This window comes from Siphateles boraxobius, unplaced genomic scaffold, assembly GCF_051911475.1.
Source record: "Siphateles boraxobius isolate OS27281-9 unplaced genomic scaffold, OSU_SipBor_1 65, whole genome shotgun sequence".
Classification (NCBI taxonomy): domain Eukaryota; kingdom Metazoa; phylum Chordata; class Actinopteri; order Cypriniformes; family Leuciscidae; genus Siphateles; species Siphateles boraxobius.
In genome coordinates, this window is record NW_027509192.1 from 9,955,268 (window position 1) to 9,968,928 (window position 13,661).

Genomic DNA, 13,661 nt, shown 5'->3' on the forward strand with positions numbered 1-13,661 from the left:
CAGAATGTGAAGCCCAGATGCTGAAATACAAAACCCCAGCATATCTGGTGACAATAAAACTCTCAAATAAAACAAAATAATATTCTAAATAAAAAAAATATATGTAAACACACTGCTTTCAATAGCTCTGCGCATTTTATTTCTAATGGTTCTTTCTTTTTTTCTTGCAGACCATCCTTTGAAAATACAAGATTATTTTCATAATCTAATAGACTTTCTATGAATGATAGACTATGATGGATATGATCATTGCTGCCAGATGTTGGCATATAATACTGGATAAATATCTGTTTTAAAAGAAAAAAGGCTATGAAGGGCATTAACCCAATTTGCCGGCGTAGTAGAAACATCTTCACCCTTTAATCAAATATTATGAAAAATTTGTTAAAGATTTTCCAAGCATATTGCGTAGTTGTGCTTGGAGTCAATGGTTTTATTTGTGTTACATGCCACATTTTGTGGACATAATCTTTGGCCAGACTGTCATACAAAGAACACATGCAAAACTAGAGAGAACCAATAAAATATGAATAACTAATTATGTTGTAGTCAATGCATGCTTTTGTCCTGTGGCTATAGTTTGCCATTTGATAAAAAAAAATCCTCATATTTTGATGGTTTATCTTGTTGGGTCATTCAAAACAAATATCCCCCCCGGACATCACTATTGGCCACTATTGTATATATATATATATATATATATATATATATATATATATATATATATATATATATTAACTGCGTGAACATTACTGAAGGAATTGTTTGCCCAAAAAAGCAAATTCTTTCATCTTCTTGTCCTTATTTTTATCCAAACCAATATGTTTGTTTTCTATGAAATGTGATGAATGAGGCGTGAAAGGATGGGGGGGTTTTCTCACTTTTTTAAAAAAAAGTACAATAAAAATAGCCACTCAACTCATTGTCATCTATTTTTTGCCTAATGGGCCTGAAGGTCTAGATATCTCAGGTTTGAACCCACATAAACATATCATTATTTCCAATCTAATTTTCAAATGATTGGTATAATCCCTGTAATTTTACATTTTTTTGTAATTTAATGCAACTGTATTATTCTATATTATGGAGAATGTTTGGGACTTGGGATTTTGTATTCGTGGCTTCAAGAATCTTTCTGTTTGTGTGCAGGTCACTGGATCTTACTGGACCTTTGCTCCTGGGTGGCGTTCCAAACCTCCCTGAGGCTTTCCCCATACAGAACCGAGACTTTGTGGGCTGCATTAGGAACCTGACTATCGACAGCAAGCCCATAGACATGGCCGGCTTCATTGCCAATAATGGCACCTCAGCAGGTTAGAAACTGTATAACAAGGATTCATATCATGACAAATCATATCTACTCTGATTCTTAAAAAAAGAATACATTCAAAAAACAAACTCAAAACTTTTTCCTTTTTTTCCTTTCTAAATTGACGTTAGAAAAATGACAGTAAAAAAACGACAAAATGTGGCCTCTTTAAATATTTTTTTCTCACAGCACTGTTTCTTCAAAGAATGTTTTCCTTTCTTAGCTTTCCATTAAGCTGTCAAACTCCAACCCTTAATATTTAAAGTGCAATTTCTCTTTCTATTCAGGTTGTGCAGCAAAACATGACTTTTGTAGCCAGATTGTATGTCTGAATGGAGGCGTATGTGTGAATAGATGGAACACCCATACCTGTAACTGCCCATTAGGCTATGGAGGAAAGAATTGTGAACATGGTAAGATAATCCTCTCTTTCCTACTCTTTTCTATATATCATTCTTCCTTTGACTTGATTTTGCTTAATGGACACAAACACATAGAGACACCTCCCATCTTTTGCCTGGATTTGCACTTGGCCTCATACCAAAGTGTACACAAATCCAGCGACTCATACCTGAGACAGGAATCAATCTATCTGTCTATCTATCTAGTCTCAAGTCTCGTTTATTCATATAGCCCCTTCAACTACAACGTAGACCAAAGGGCTGTACATCCAAAAACAAGAAAAAACATACATACAATATGCAATGACAGAGTCAAGAATTAAAACAGACAGAATACAAATACGTTTTCACACGAATTTTAAAAACATCAACTGACGGTGCAGTTCTAATATCAGGGGGAAGAGCATTCCACAGTCTAGGGCCAGCGACTGAAAAAGCTCGATCTCCTTTAGTTTTAAAACGAGTTCCTGGGACAAAGAGCAGTAGAACAATTACAAGACCTATATATTTTTATATGTATGTATGTATGTATGTATGTATGTATGTATGTATGTATGTATGTATGTATGTATCTATCTATCTATCTATCTATCTATCTATCTATCTATCTATCTATCTATCTATCTATCTATCTATCTATCTATCTATCTATCTATCTATCTATCTATCTATCTATCTATCTATCTCTCTCTCTCTCTCTCTCTCTCTCTCTCTCTCTCTCTCTCTCTCTCTCTCTCTGTTTGTCTAAAGTTTTTTACACTGTAAACCCATTTGAGTAAGTGCATCATAATCACAAAGAGTCCCCTTTAATGGTCAATGCATATTTGAAAGAGTGAATGGGGTTGCAAATAGCTTAACATTTCAGTGAGCTTAGTTTGACCTAATTTCTTGTAAGGAAACCTGGTTGAACCTGCATTTTCTATTTATTTTTGTTTATCAATTGGATGGAGAGGTCACACCATGTTATGAGTCGACGAAAAAACATAAAAGTCATAATACCGCCAGTGGAAATAAATCTAAATCCCTCATGTCACTCCAAACCTAAATCACTTTTCTTACTTCTGTGGAACACAAAGTGATGTTTTGAAGAACATTTAGGCTACTCTTTTAAACACAATGAAAGCATAATGAGATCAGGGGTTCTGAAAATCTTCTTCTCTGTTGGTGGAAAATCTCAATTGAGCAAAACTGAAGAGAAGGCCAACTATGAATATCACTAATATTACTGTCACGCTCCCAGGGTTGGGTCTAAGATATACTACTGTTATTTCCATAGGTTCAGACCTCGCATAGAGAAAGTAAAATATTTGCCCTGAGGAAACTGGTGTGTAAGAACGTTTCACATTCCTGATTAAGAAATCCTGGATGACTGGGAAACATTCCTCTGTCCGTGAATGATAGTTATTATTTGTGCGTCAGGACAGGAGGGAATGTCAAAGTGATTCCCTCAGTGTGTGCTTGTTTTATTTAACAGATTTCAGTTAATAAAACAACTTTGTTTAGTCTGGATGTCATCTAAATTGTTGTCTGATGGTCTTCTTTCCACAGTTATGCCCGCCCCCCTGCATTTCGATGGCCACGCACTGGTGTCATGGAGTGAGACCGATATTACCATTGCCATTCCCTGGTACATGGGTCTTATGTTTCGCACCCGAAAAAGCACAGGCGTTCTGCTGCAAGCCAGTGCTGGAGAGTTTTCCAAGATTAATCTTATGGTTAGTATTGTGTTTCAATGATCCACCATGTTCAATCTTGTTTTCCATTATATGTCTTTTTTAATGAAGCAGATAAATCAGACTGTGCTCTCATCCTTGTTTGTCTTAGATTTCTCATATTCTTACTTTGTGTTTCCAGGTGAGCAACAGACACCTTCGGTTCCAGGTGTTTCTGGGTGTTAAACGTGTGGCCCTCTTAGATTTTCCTCAGGTTTGGGTGGACAACGGTGAATGGCATCATGTGCTTGTCGAGCTCAAGAGTGGAAAAGATGGCAAAGACATCAAATATATGGCTCTTGTGTCTTTGGATTATGGCATGTTTCAGGTATATTATCTATTATCAGGTATATTTATTAGTAGACCACCTAAGTCTGGTTCAAACACAAATAATGTTCAACTATGGGAATGTGGTGCTGTGTGGACTTCAATTAAAACTTTCAGGTAACTCTTAACAATAAAGTTTCATTTGTTAACACATTAGATAATGTATTAACTAACATGAACTAACCATGTGCAATACATTTGTAACTGTATTTGTTCATTTTTGTTATCATTAGTTAATATAAAAAAAAAAACATTGCCAAAGCAACATTTGTACAACATGATGTACTAAAATAACTTTTATATTGTTATAAATTATATACACAGTATGTATATACTGTATATATATATATATATATATATATATATATATATATATAAACAGTAACTAAAAAAAATACAAAACATAAGTTATTAACTATAATTTAAATTATTATGAAAATGGTAAATAAAGAAATGGAATCTAATTAAAAATACTAAAAACCTATAATAGTATCTCAATGACACTAAAAAACACTGTAGCTTTTATGTATTGTAATTACACGCAATTATATCATATTTTAACAGTTTTTTACATCCTTTATAAATTTCTTTATAAATGATGCACAAAATAATCATACATGGAAAAGATGTGTTTTTGTGTATTTTATCATTATTTATTATTATTATTTGTTTTAAAAGTGTTGAAGCAGCAGTAGATTCAAGACTCTACCCCTTCAGTGTATTTTTATGATAGATTTCCCATGCATTTGCTGCAAAAGTAAATTATGGAATAAAAAAAGTTTTAATGTGACCTTCACAAAATAAATAAGAAAAAAAGTGTGAGATCACCCTAGGTGAGTGCCTCTAGTTGAAGAAACACCAATAAAGGCATGTGGTTTGAGTTCTGATATTTCTGATATTGTTTTGATATATATAGAGGACAGTGGAGATCGGCAATGAGCTGCCCGGGCTTAAACTAAGGGACTTGTTTATCGGGGGACTGCTTAAGAAAGACGGCACTGTGCAGGGAGGATTTACTGGCTGCATGCAGGTAAACGTCACACACAAGCACATTTACTTTGTTTAAAGGTGTGTATTGTCTTATTCACATGGTTATTTCATGTGGTCATCTTATAGGGTCTAAGAATGGGTGAGACCTCCACCAACACTGCTAACATCAACATACGGCATGCGACACGAGTCCGGGCTAAAGACGGATGTAACATACCTGATGCCTGTCTATCCAACCTGTGTCCTACACACAGCCGCTGTGGGGACAACTGGGCATCTCACACGTGTGTCTGTGAGCCAGGTAACACCAACAGTTCTACATAGGGACTAAAACCTTTTTTATTAGTAATGTAGTGGGGTCCAAAAGCTTGAGACCCTATTTAAATTGGAATTAAACGTGGTTTATCATTAAATCAAAAGGAGGACATAAGACATCCCTAAATTCCTGTACATGTTTATTTAGACTTTTAGAGCTTTGTGTATATGAGAATCTTTCTCAGTCTTTCTTTCTCTCTTTTCCTTTCCCCCAGGTTACTTTGGCAGAGACTGTGTGGATGCATGTCTCTTGAACCCTTGCGAACACACTTCCTCCTGTGTTCGAAAACCCAGCTCCAAACATGGCTACAGCTGCGAGTGTGGACACAATTTCTATGGCCAATACTGTGAGCGCAAGTGAGTATCTCTCCTTCTCTTTGGTTCATTCATTCATTGCTTTTACTAAGGTTTAGGGCTCAAAACAAATCCCTAACCCAAAGGTTTTGCATGTAACTTGTCCTGAATTTTTTGTCGGACATGAATGTTGTCTCAGATTATGCATGTTATTGAGCAGAGGGTTAGTACTTGATCAGACATACCATTTTTATCGGATTTGATAAAATAGGTGTCATGTTAGTTTTTGAAGATATATACAGTATATATATAGAGAGAGATATAAGATATAGTTCACCCTCATATCATTCCAAACCTGTATGACTGTCTTTCTTCTGTGCAACGCGGAATATAAAAGATATTTTGAAGACTGTTTCAATTGTTTCTGTCCATATAATATAAGTCAATGTGGTAAAACAACATTGGATACCCCATTGACTTCCATTGCATGGCCACAAAGGGAAAAAAAAACACTGGGATATTGTTTAAAATATCTTTATTTGTGTTCTGTAGAAGAAAGAATGTCATACAGTTTTGGAAATAATTGCAGAACATTAATTTTTGGTGAACTGTCCCTTTATGTTTAGATTTGGTTAGGATTAAGAAAATCGGTGGACTTTTATTTAAAGCTCGGTACATGCTTAAACACGCTGACTGACAACAGCTTGATTGTCTGATGGTCTGTTTCATGAACTGCCAAGGTTTTGTAAGTGGCGAAAGCTGTGATCGCAGATGGTGACGGTATTTGTGATGGTATTGTTATGATGATCCTTTAAATCTGGTCTTTCCTTTAATTCTGATAATTCCACATGTCCTTGACACCCACACCGTAACTCTTTAATTTATAATGCAACAAAGTAAAGTAAAGCTTTGAATGCTGGAATGATCCAGTAATTGGTGAGTCTTTCATTAACTAAAGATAAACTGTTCTTTAGCAGAATCCCTTGAGTTTTGAAAAAGTGAATTTTCTTTTAAATGTTCGTAATCTGTAAACTCCAAAAATTAGATAATAACAAATAAAAGAATTTCCATGAGAGGAGAAAGACTTAAATAATAGGATCAAATACTGTCTGTTTGAAATAGTTTCTGTTCCTTCCTTTAACCATGAGAAGATTCTCTTTTCAATGATCACAAAGGAAGCAGACTTAGAATGATGTATTGCTTTCACACAAGCAATTTCGTGTTTGCCTCGCAGTCAGAAACCACCGCTTTGATTTTACAGCGGAATTTTATGTCCAATTTCAAAGCAAATCCAATCAGTCTCAGTCCCCAATATAAGCTGTTTTGAGTCTCATTCTGTGAAGTTTGTAGTTTAAACTGCACTATTGCATGATTTTATTTTTCTCTGTCCCCCTTTTCACTCTTTCTTTGACGTGTGCGCACACACACAGAGGGGATCAACCTTGTGCTCACGGCTGGTGGGGATACCCGACCTGTGGGCCCTGTAACTGCGATGTCAGCAAAGGCTTCAAAAGGGACTGTAATAAAACCACAGGAGAGTGTAGCTGCAAGGTAAGCTGCAAGTGATCGCATGCTCCAGACTCTCAATATAATGCGCAGGAACTGATGGGAAACCACTGACTTCTTGTTGTACAACAATGTAAATATAAACTGGACCATGGGGCTTTTATTGTATTAAAGCGTTAGTTCTCCCAAAAATGAAAATGATCCCATAGCTTACTCGCCCTAAAGCCATCCTAGGTGTATATGACTTTATTCTTTCAGCTGAACACAATCTGAGTTATAAAAAATATCCTGGCTCTTCCAAGCTTTATAATGGGAGTGAATGGTACCTTGATTTTGAAGCCCAAAAAAGTGCATCCATCCATCATAAAACTAATCTATACGACTCCAGGGGGTTAATAAATGCCTTCTGATGCAAAACGGTGCATTTTTGTGCGAAAAATTTCCATATTTATAACGTTAGAAACTACAATCGCTGGCTTATAATCCTATGGATTACTTTTATGATGGATGGATGCACTTTTTTGGGTTTAACAATGTAAGTTACCCTTCACTCCCATTATAAAGCTTGAACGAGCCAGGATATTATTTAATATAACTCAGATTGTGTTTAGCTGAAAGAAGGACGTCATTTACACCTAGGATGGCTTGGGTGAGTAACTTGTGGGATAATTTTCATTTTTGGGTGAATTAACTCTTTAAGCACACTACTGTACAACATTTGGAACAAGTAAGAAGCTTTTAAAAGAAATACTTACCAAGACTCCATTTATTTAATAAAAAATACAGTAAAAACAGTAATACTGTGAAATATTACAAAATAAAATAACTGTTTTCAATTTTATTATATTTTAAAATTTTATTTATTCCTGCGATAACAGCTGAATTTTCAGCAGCCTTACTCTAGTCTTCAATCACATGATCCTTCAGAATCCACCATGATCCTTCATTCTTAGATGATGATTTGCTGCTCAAGAAAAAAAAATTATTATAAATGTTGAAAACAGCTTAATATTTCTTTTGTGGATTTTTTTTTTTATCAATACAGAGTTCAAAAGAACAGCATTTATTTGAAATACAAATCTGTCACCTTTGATCAATTTAATGCATTTTTGCCGAATGAAAGTATTCACTTCTTTCAAAAAAATAAGTATCTTAATGTACATTATTTTATTTTGATCTCAGGTCCATGCTCACAAGATGCCATTATTTTCTCTTCCTCGATTTTTCAGGACAACTACTTTCGCTCTCTTGGTGGGGACACTTGCTACCCTTGTGATTGTTTTCACCTTGGAGCGCATTCGCGGACATGTGACCCTGTAACGGGCCAGTGCGCCTGTAAGATGGGTGTGGTGGGCCGTCAGTGCAACCGTTGTGACAACCCCTTCGCAGAGGTGACAGTCGGGGGATGCGTGGGTATGTGTGCTGTTAACTGGACAGGATAGCAGTTTACTGTTGTTGAGCTCATTACAAAACTGGTTACAAAATTCTTGACAATTGAATAAATAAGGACAAAAAAAATGAAAGCTTTTTACAATTTTAGCTTATATATGCATGCACAGTATGATTAAATGTAAGTGTAATACACTAAAATCATAAGCAGAATGCTTTCAAGTCAGCATGGAGTACCTACCTCTACTGACTGTGGGATTAATTGGAGAAGAAATAATAGGAATGTGTTGCTCCTTAAAGGTATAGTTCAGGCAAAACTAAAAAATTCTGTCATCATTGATTCCCTCAAGTTGTTCCTTGTATGCAAGGAACTGTATGCATTTCTTTCTTCTGTTGAACACAAAAGAAGATATTAAAAAAGAATGTCAGTAAACAAAGAGTCGATGGACCCATTGACTTCTGTAGTATTTTTTTCCTCCTATGGAAGTCAATGGGGCCAATTAACTGTTTGGTTACCCAAATTCCTCAAAATATCTTCTTTTGTGTTCAGCAGAAGAAAGAAATTCACACAGGTTTGGAACAACTTGATGAGTAAATGATGACAGAATTTTCAATTTTGGGTAAAATATTCCTTTAAAAGGCCTTATCATTAAGACAAAGCAACAAGTGTTAGTGACACTAAATGGCATCTGTTTTGCCATACTGTCCTTTCTCTCCCACTCTAACTCCATTTTTTTGTTATCTAGTGGTTTATGACGGTTGTCCCAAAGCATTTGAAGGCGGTATCTGGTGGCCCCGGACCACGTTTGGTGGCCCTGCAGCCACAAACTGCCCCAAAGGATCCAGTGGTGAGTCTAGATTAATTATACGGTCCTTAACTAAATCAAGAATTTACATAAACAATAAAAGTTTGGACACACTTCGCTGAATTTGAAACATTTCATTTTTGTAGATAACATATTTCATATAAATAAAAAATATAACTATACAGTTATTTTTATATAATTTATATAACTGAATATATAATTGGGTTTAGCTAATTTAAAACTTTATACACAAAATTATATATATATTAAAAATATACAAATTTATTTAATTACAAAACTAAAATATTTGTTTAAATATACATTATATATTTTTATATAAAAATATAGTTACTTTTTTAAATTATTAACAATTAACAAATAAACAGATATTTTTGGTCACTACATAAATCCCATATTTCCATTTGTGTTTATTAATTTTAATGATTTTACTATAAATAGAAAAAGTAGAAAATAGTACTTACAATAGCAAAGGAGATGTGTGCAAACTTTTGACTTGTAGTATATGTAGTATATGAATTTTCATCAATTTATTTATTTATTGTTGAATTATTGATATATACACATTTGATATGTCTTTTAATAGGCACAGCTATCCGTCATTGCAGTGATGATAAAGGTTGGCTTCCACCTGAGCTCTTCAACTGCACGTCCCTCAGCTTCTCAAAGCTAAAGAAAGAGGTTTGTGACTCTTTTGTTGGTTGATTCAACTAGGAATTTTATTAAACATTCTACGCCAGCTGCCACAATCCTAGAAGTGACCAGTGTGACTTCATTTGTGACTCAGAGTGAGGATCTTCATGCTAATTCTTCTCGAATGGACGGAGAAAGATCAAGAAGCCTTGCGGGGGTGCTCTACTCCTCCATCGACCACACGGATCGTCTCTTTGGAAATGACGTGAGGACTGCCTACCATCTTCTGGCCAGTGTGTTAGAGCATGAGAGTCTGCAGCAGGGCTTTGAGCTCACCGCTACTCACGACACCGATTTCAACAAGGTAAATACCTCAAAGCCTTCACACACTTCCAGAATCTCACAGTATATATCTGTATCTTCGCATTCAAGCTCAATCTAATGGGTTCTGCACCTCAGAGTATGATAGGAACAGTAACATTTTTAGTTTTATATAAAAAAATTTATTTTGACTCATTTTTTAAAGATAACTTTATCGGAAGCAGATCTTCAAGGCTTAAGTTGGTCAAGATGGTTTTTGGAACATTGTAACTGATTTGTTGCTGGTCAAAAGTGACCTACTCTCTCAAAATGTTTTAATCAAGAAGGTCGACCTGGTTGACCTCACCAGTCTGATCAACCATCTAAACCATCATGGACCAACTAATGACCAGTTAGACAGCATTTAAAACCATATTTGAAATGCATGTGTGCAAAGATTTATTAATTTATTTTAATATATTTTAATAAATGTATTATTTATTTTTGTACCTTATTTATTTTATTAATTAATTGACCTAAAAAAGTTAGCCGACGATGGGTGGTTATTATACAGTGTTAAATTAACGTTACTCTTGTTTGTTGTGGTAGAACATTTTTAAAACTGGAAGTGCCATCCTTGACCCAGTCAACAAGGAGCACTGGGAGAAGATACAGCGCTCTGATGGTGGGACGGCACGTCTGCTGCACCACTTTGAGGAGTACTCCAACACTCTGGTGCAGAACGTGAGGAAGACCTACCTGAGACCCTTCACCATCGTCACTGACAACATGAGTTAGTATTGCGTTCTCAGTCCTGTAGCTTAATTTTTTAGTGTTTAATGTACAAATATTTACCATTTTTCTTCATATTCAAGTTGTTGCATTAGATTTTCTGGACTCCACTGCAAACCAAGACGAGATTCCTCGATTTCAGGAGGTTACGGGAGTGTTCGCAAAAGAGCTGGAGTCATCTGTCCTCTTCCCAAACCTGCTTGCAATGCCGAAAAAGAGCAAAGGTTCTCACATCGAAACTTATTTCTTTATATTATAATAAGTAGTAGTCATGAAAAATTAAACTAAACTTTTTTATGTCGTATTACACTATAGATGCTGTTACCACAAAGCCTCCCGTCCAGATTGCATCAACTGAGTCTTTCATCAGCATGGATGGATCAAATGTTGTTGATCTAACACCGTCCATTAAAAAAAGACGCCATGCAGAACAACCTGATCCACCTGCTGTTGTAATGGTGATGATCTACAGGTCTCTGGGACGTCTCCTTCCGGAGAGTTACGATCCGGACCGCCGCAGTCTAAGGTAGAACTTCAGCCTGGGATTTTACATACAAACAATGTAAAAATAGAGGAAATGAGCACAAAACAATGAAACATCAAATATGTCCGGAAGCCCGTTTCCACCACATAGAAAAAAAACACATTGATTATGCCATAAATAGTCACAATTTAGATATAAAAAGTTTGACAAGTCAAAATTATGACAGATAGTCAAAATTATGAGATAAGAAATCCTAAGTATGACAAGTCATAATTATGACATAATTATTATTATACACAAAAATTCTGAGATAAAAAGTTGAAATTATGTACTAAGTCACAATTGTGAGACAAGTCAGACTTAAGACAGAGTCATAATTATGATATAAAAGGTCATAATTATGAGATAAAAAGTCTTATGACATAAGTCGAAATTGAGATTATATACGTATATATATAATTTACTAACAGTAGGGTTTTTATTCTTCCTATGTGCTGCCTGGAAAGGGCTTCAATAAATTATAAATATCAGCCAACACAAATAAATTAGTGCTGTCCGTTAAACACGTTATTAACGGCGTTAACGCAAACACATTTTAACGGCGTCAATTTTTTTATCGCGAGATTAACGCTCTTTTTGGCCTAGCAAACTTTGTAGTTTTTTTCACATGCTGTTGCAACAACTAGTAACGTTAGAAAAACTACAACATCACACCGGATAGCTAGACCGGAAACAAAACAACAGGCACGCCGCATGTAGCCTACTTGTTTGGGCTTGTGCGCCGGCCAAAGAGTAGTAGGCTAACGTTACGTTTTGAGTGGATGGCGCGAGCGCGAGATGCCGATCTAGAGACGTGCACTCTCAACGCAATAGAGTGCGGCGCGGGACTAGATTTGATGGCCGAGTGCAAACGCGGGCGCGGGCGGTAATGCACTCACTCTGTGTGCGGATACGGGAGAATAAAACGATTCGCAGGACTCCCGCAAACTAGAAATATCTATGAATAAAACATAAAACATACATTTTTATTCATATGTTGCAGAAAAGCAACAAGAACAACTAAAACTAAATAGAAACGATTTACAGGCGAGAGTTTCTTTTTATAACATGTTTGCAGCGTTGAGGGATGTAGCCAATCACAGACATATGTGTTGATTACTTGAACGCAATGGCGAATCAGAAGCATTTAAAATAGACTCCCCTCACCGCTCAAAACTGTCTTTTTGTTCAGTGCTGAATTCTGTATGCTGGCAAATCCTCAAATTATAAAAAACAAAGTGTATATATTATGAAATATTCATTGTGCAGTCAGCTTCATTGATAATAACAGAGATGTGTGAGATTGCGATGAACTGATATCAGCTTTTTAGGAATTTTTAAGGGAGAGCACTTTGCGCACATTCAGTCATGCCAAACCATGCACGCAGTAGCCCGCTTGCTTTTATGTTATAACAGTGGTTTGTGTGTTAATGCTTTAATAACAAATAATTTATCAGGAGCATTTATGCTGATGTGTATGGTGGCGACACGTAGGCGAAAGTATTTGGATGTAGCCTACAAAAAAAAAGTCTATTTGCGGGCGGGAGCGGGACAAAAATGTTGCGGGCGGGAGAAAGTAACATAGAAAGTAGTTGAGAACGTCAGTTATTACAACCCACGTATTAAAAAAATGGACGGATTTAAATGGGGCTCGGGCTCATAATTACAGTTTATGTGTCGGGCCGGGCCGGGCTCGGACACAATGTGCACGGGCTTGTTGGGCCCGATCTAAGCTCTACAATGGATGACTTCAGACAGAAGCACATGGATACCACAGCTAAGAACAAACTTACTGCCGATCCACTTTTCCATGTTGATAAGAGCATCAAAATTAGAAAAAATAATGAAACAAATAGAAATCAAGGGACATTTAGAATAGATAAAAATATGCGATTAATCGCGAGTTAACTATGGCATTAATGCGATTAATCACGATTAAATATTTTAATCGTTTGACAGCACTAAAATAAATAAAACATTTGTGTTTCCCTAATGACAGTATCAAGAAAAAAATTATTTGATATATACTTGTTGTAAATATATCTGGTGCTCTACACATCCCCAGACTGCCCACTCGTCCTGTCATCAACACACCTGTAGTGAGTGTGGTGGTCCACAGGGACGGAGAAGCCCTCCCCACACCCCTCCAAAGACCCATCACCCTGAACTTCAGGCTCCTGGAGTCCCACGAGAGGACCAAACCTGTGTGTGTCTACTGGAACCACTCCATCCCGTGAGTCCTTAATGAATTAATCAAATATGTTAGGAAAGCTCTGCTTATGCTGTGATTGCAGAATACATCATAATTTTTTATTTTTGTGTGTCTTTTCGGCTCTTATTTGATAG

The 13,661-nt window shown here is 36.0% G+C and overlaps 1 protein-coding gene across 1 annotated transcript in view; it reads left to right on the forward strand.

Moving 5' to 3' along the window:
• The window catches only part of celsr1b (cadherin EGF LAG seven-pass G-type receptor 1b), a 47,791-nt gene that overhangs the window by 27,595 nt on the left and 6,535 nt on the right, over positions 1–13,661 (forward strand). Inside the window, exons 7-22 of the mRNA XM_077210826.1 lie at positions 1,150–1,313; positions 1,597–1,722; positions 3,259–3,425; positions 3,565–3,750; positions 4,666–4,779; positions 4,866–5,040; positions 5,270–5,411; positions 6,779–6,899; positions 8,084–8,267; positions 8,990–9,091; positions 9,654–9,748; positions 9,855–10,064; positions 10,610–10,793; positions 10,876–11,016; positions 11,108–11,318; positions 13,381–13,548. Of these exons, the coding sequence (XP_077066941.1) occupies positions 1,150–1,313; positions 1,597–1,722; positions 3,259–3,425; positions 3,565–3,750; positions 4,666–4,779; positions 4,866–5,040; positions 5,270–5,411; positions 6,779–6,899; positions 8,084–8,267; positions 8,990–9,091; positions 9,654–9,748; positions 9,855–10,064; positions 10,610–10,793; positions 10,876–11,016; positions 11,108–11,318; positions 13,381–13,548 (2,490 nt within the window). The remainder of the gene's footprint in view (positions 1–1,149; positions 1,314–1,596; positions 1,723–3,258; positions 3,426–3,564; positions 3,751–4,665; positions 4,780–4,865; positions 5,041–5,269; positions 5,412–6,778; positions 6,900–8,083; positions 8,268–8,989; positions 9,092–9,653; positions 9,749–9,854; positions 10,065–10,609; positions 10,794–10,875; positions 11,017–11,107; positions 11,319–13,380; positions 13,549–13,661) is intronic.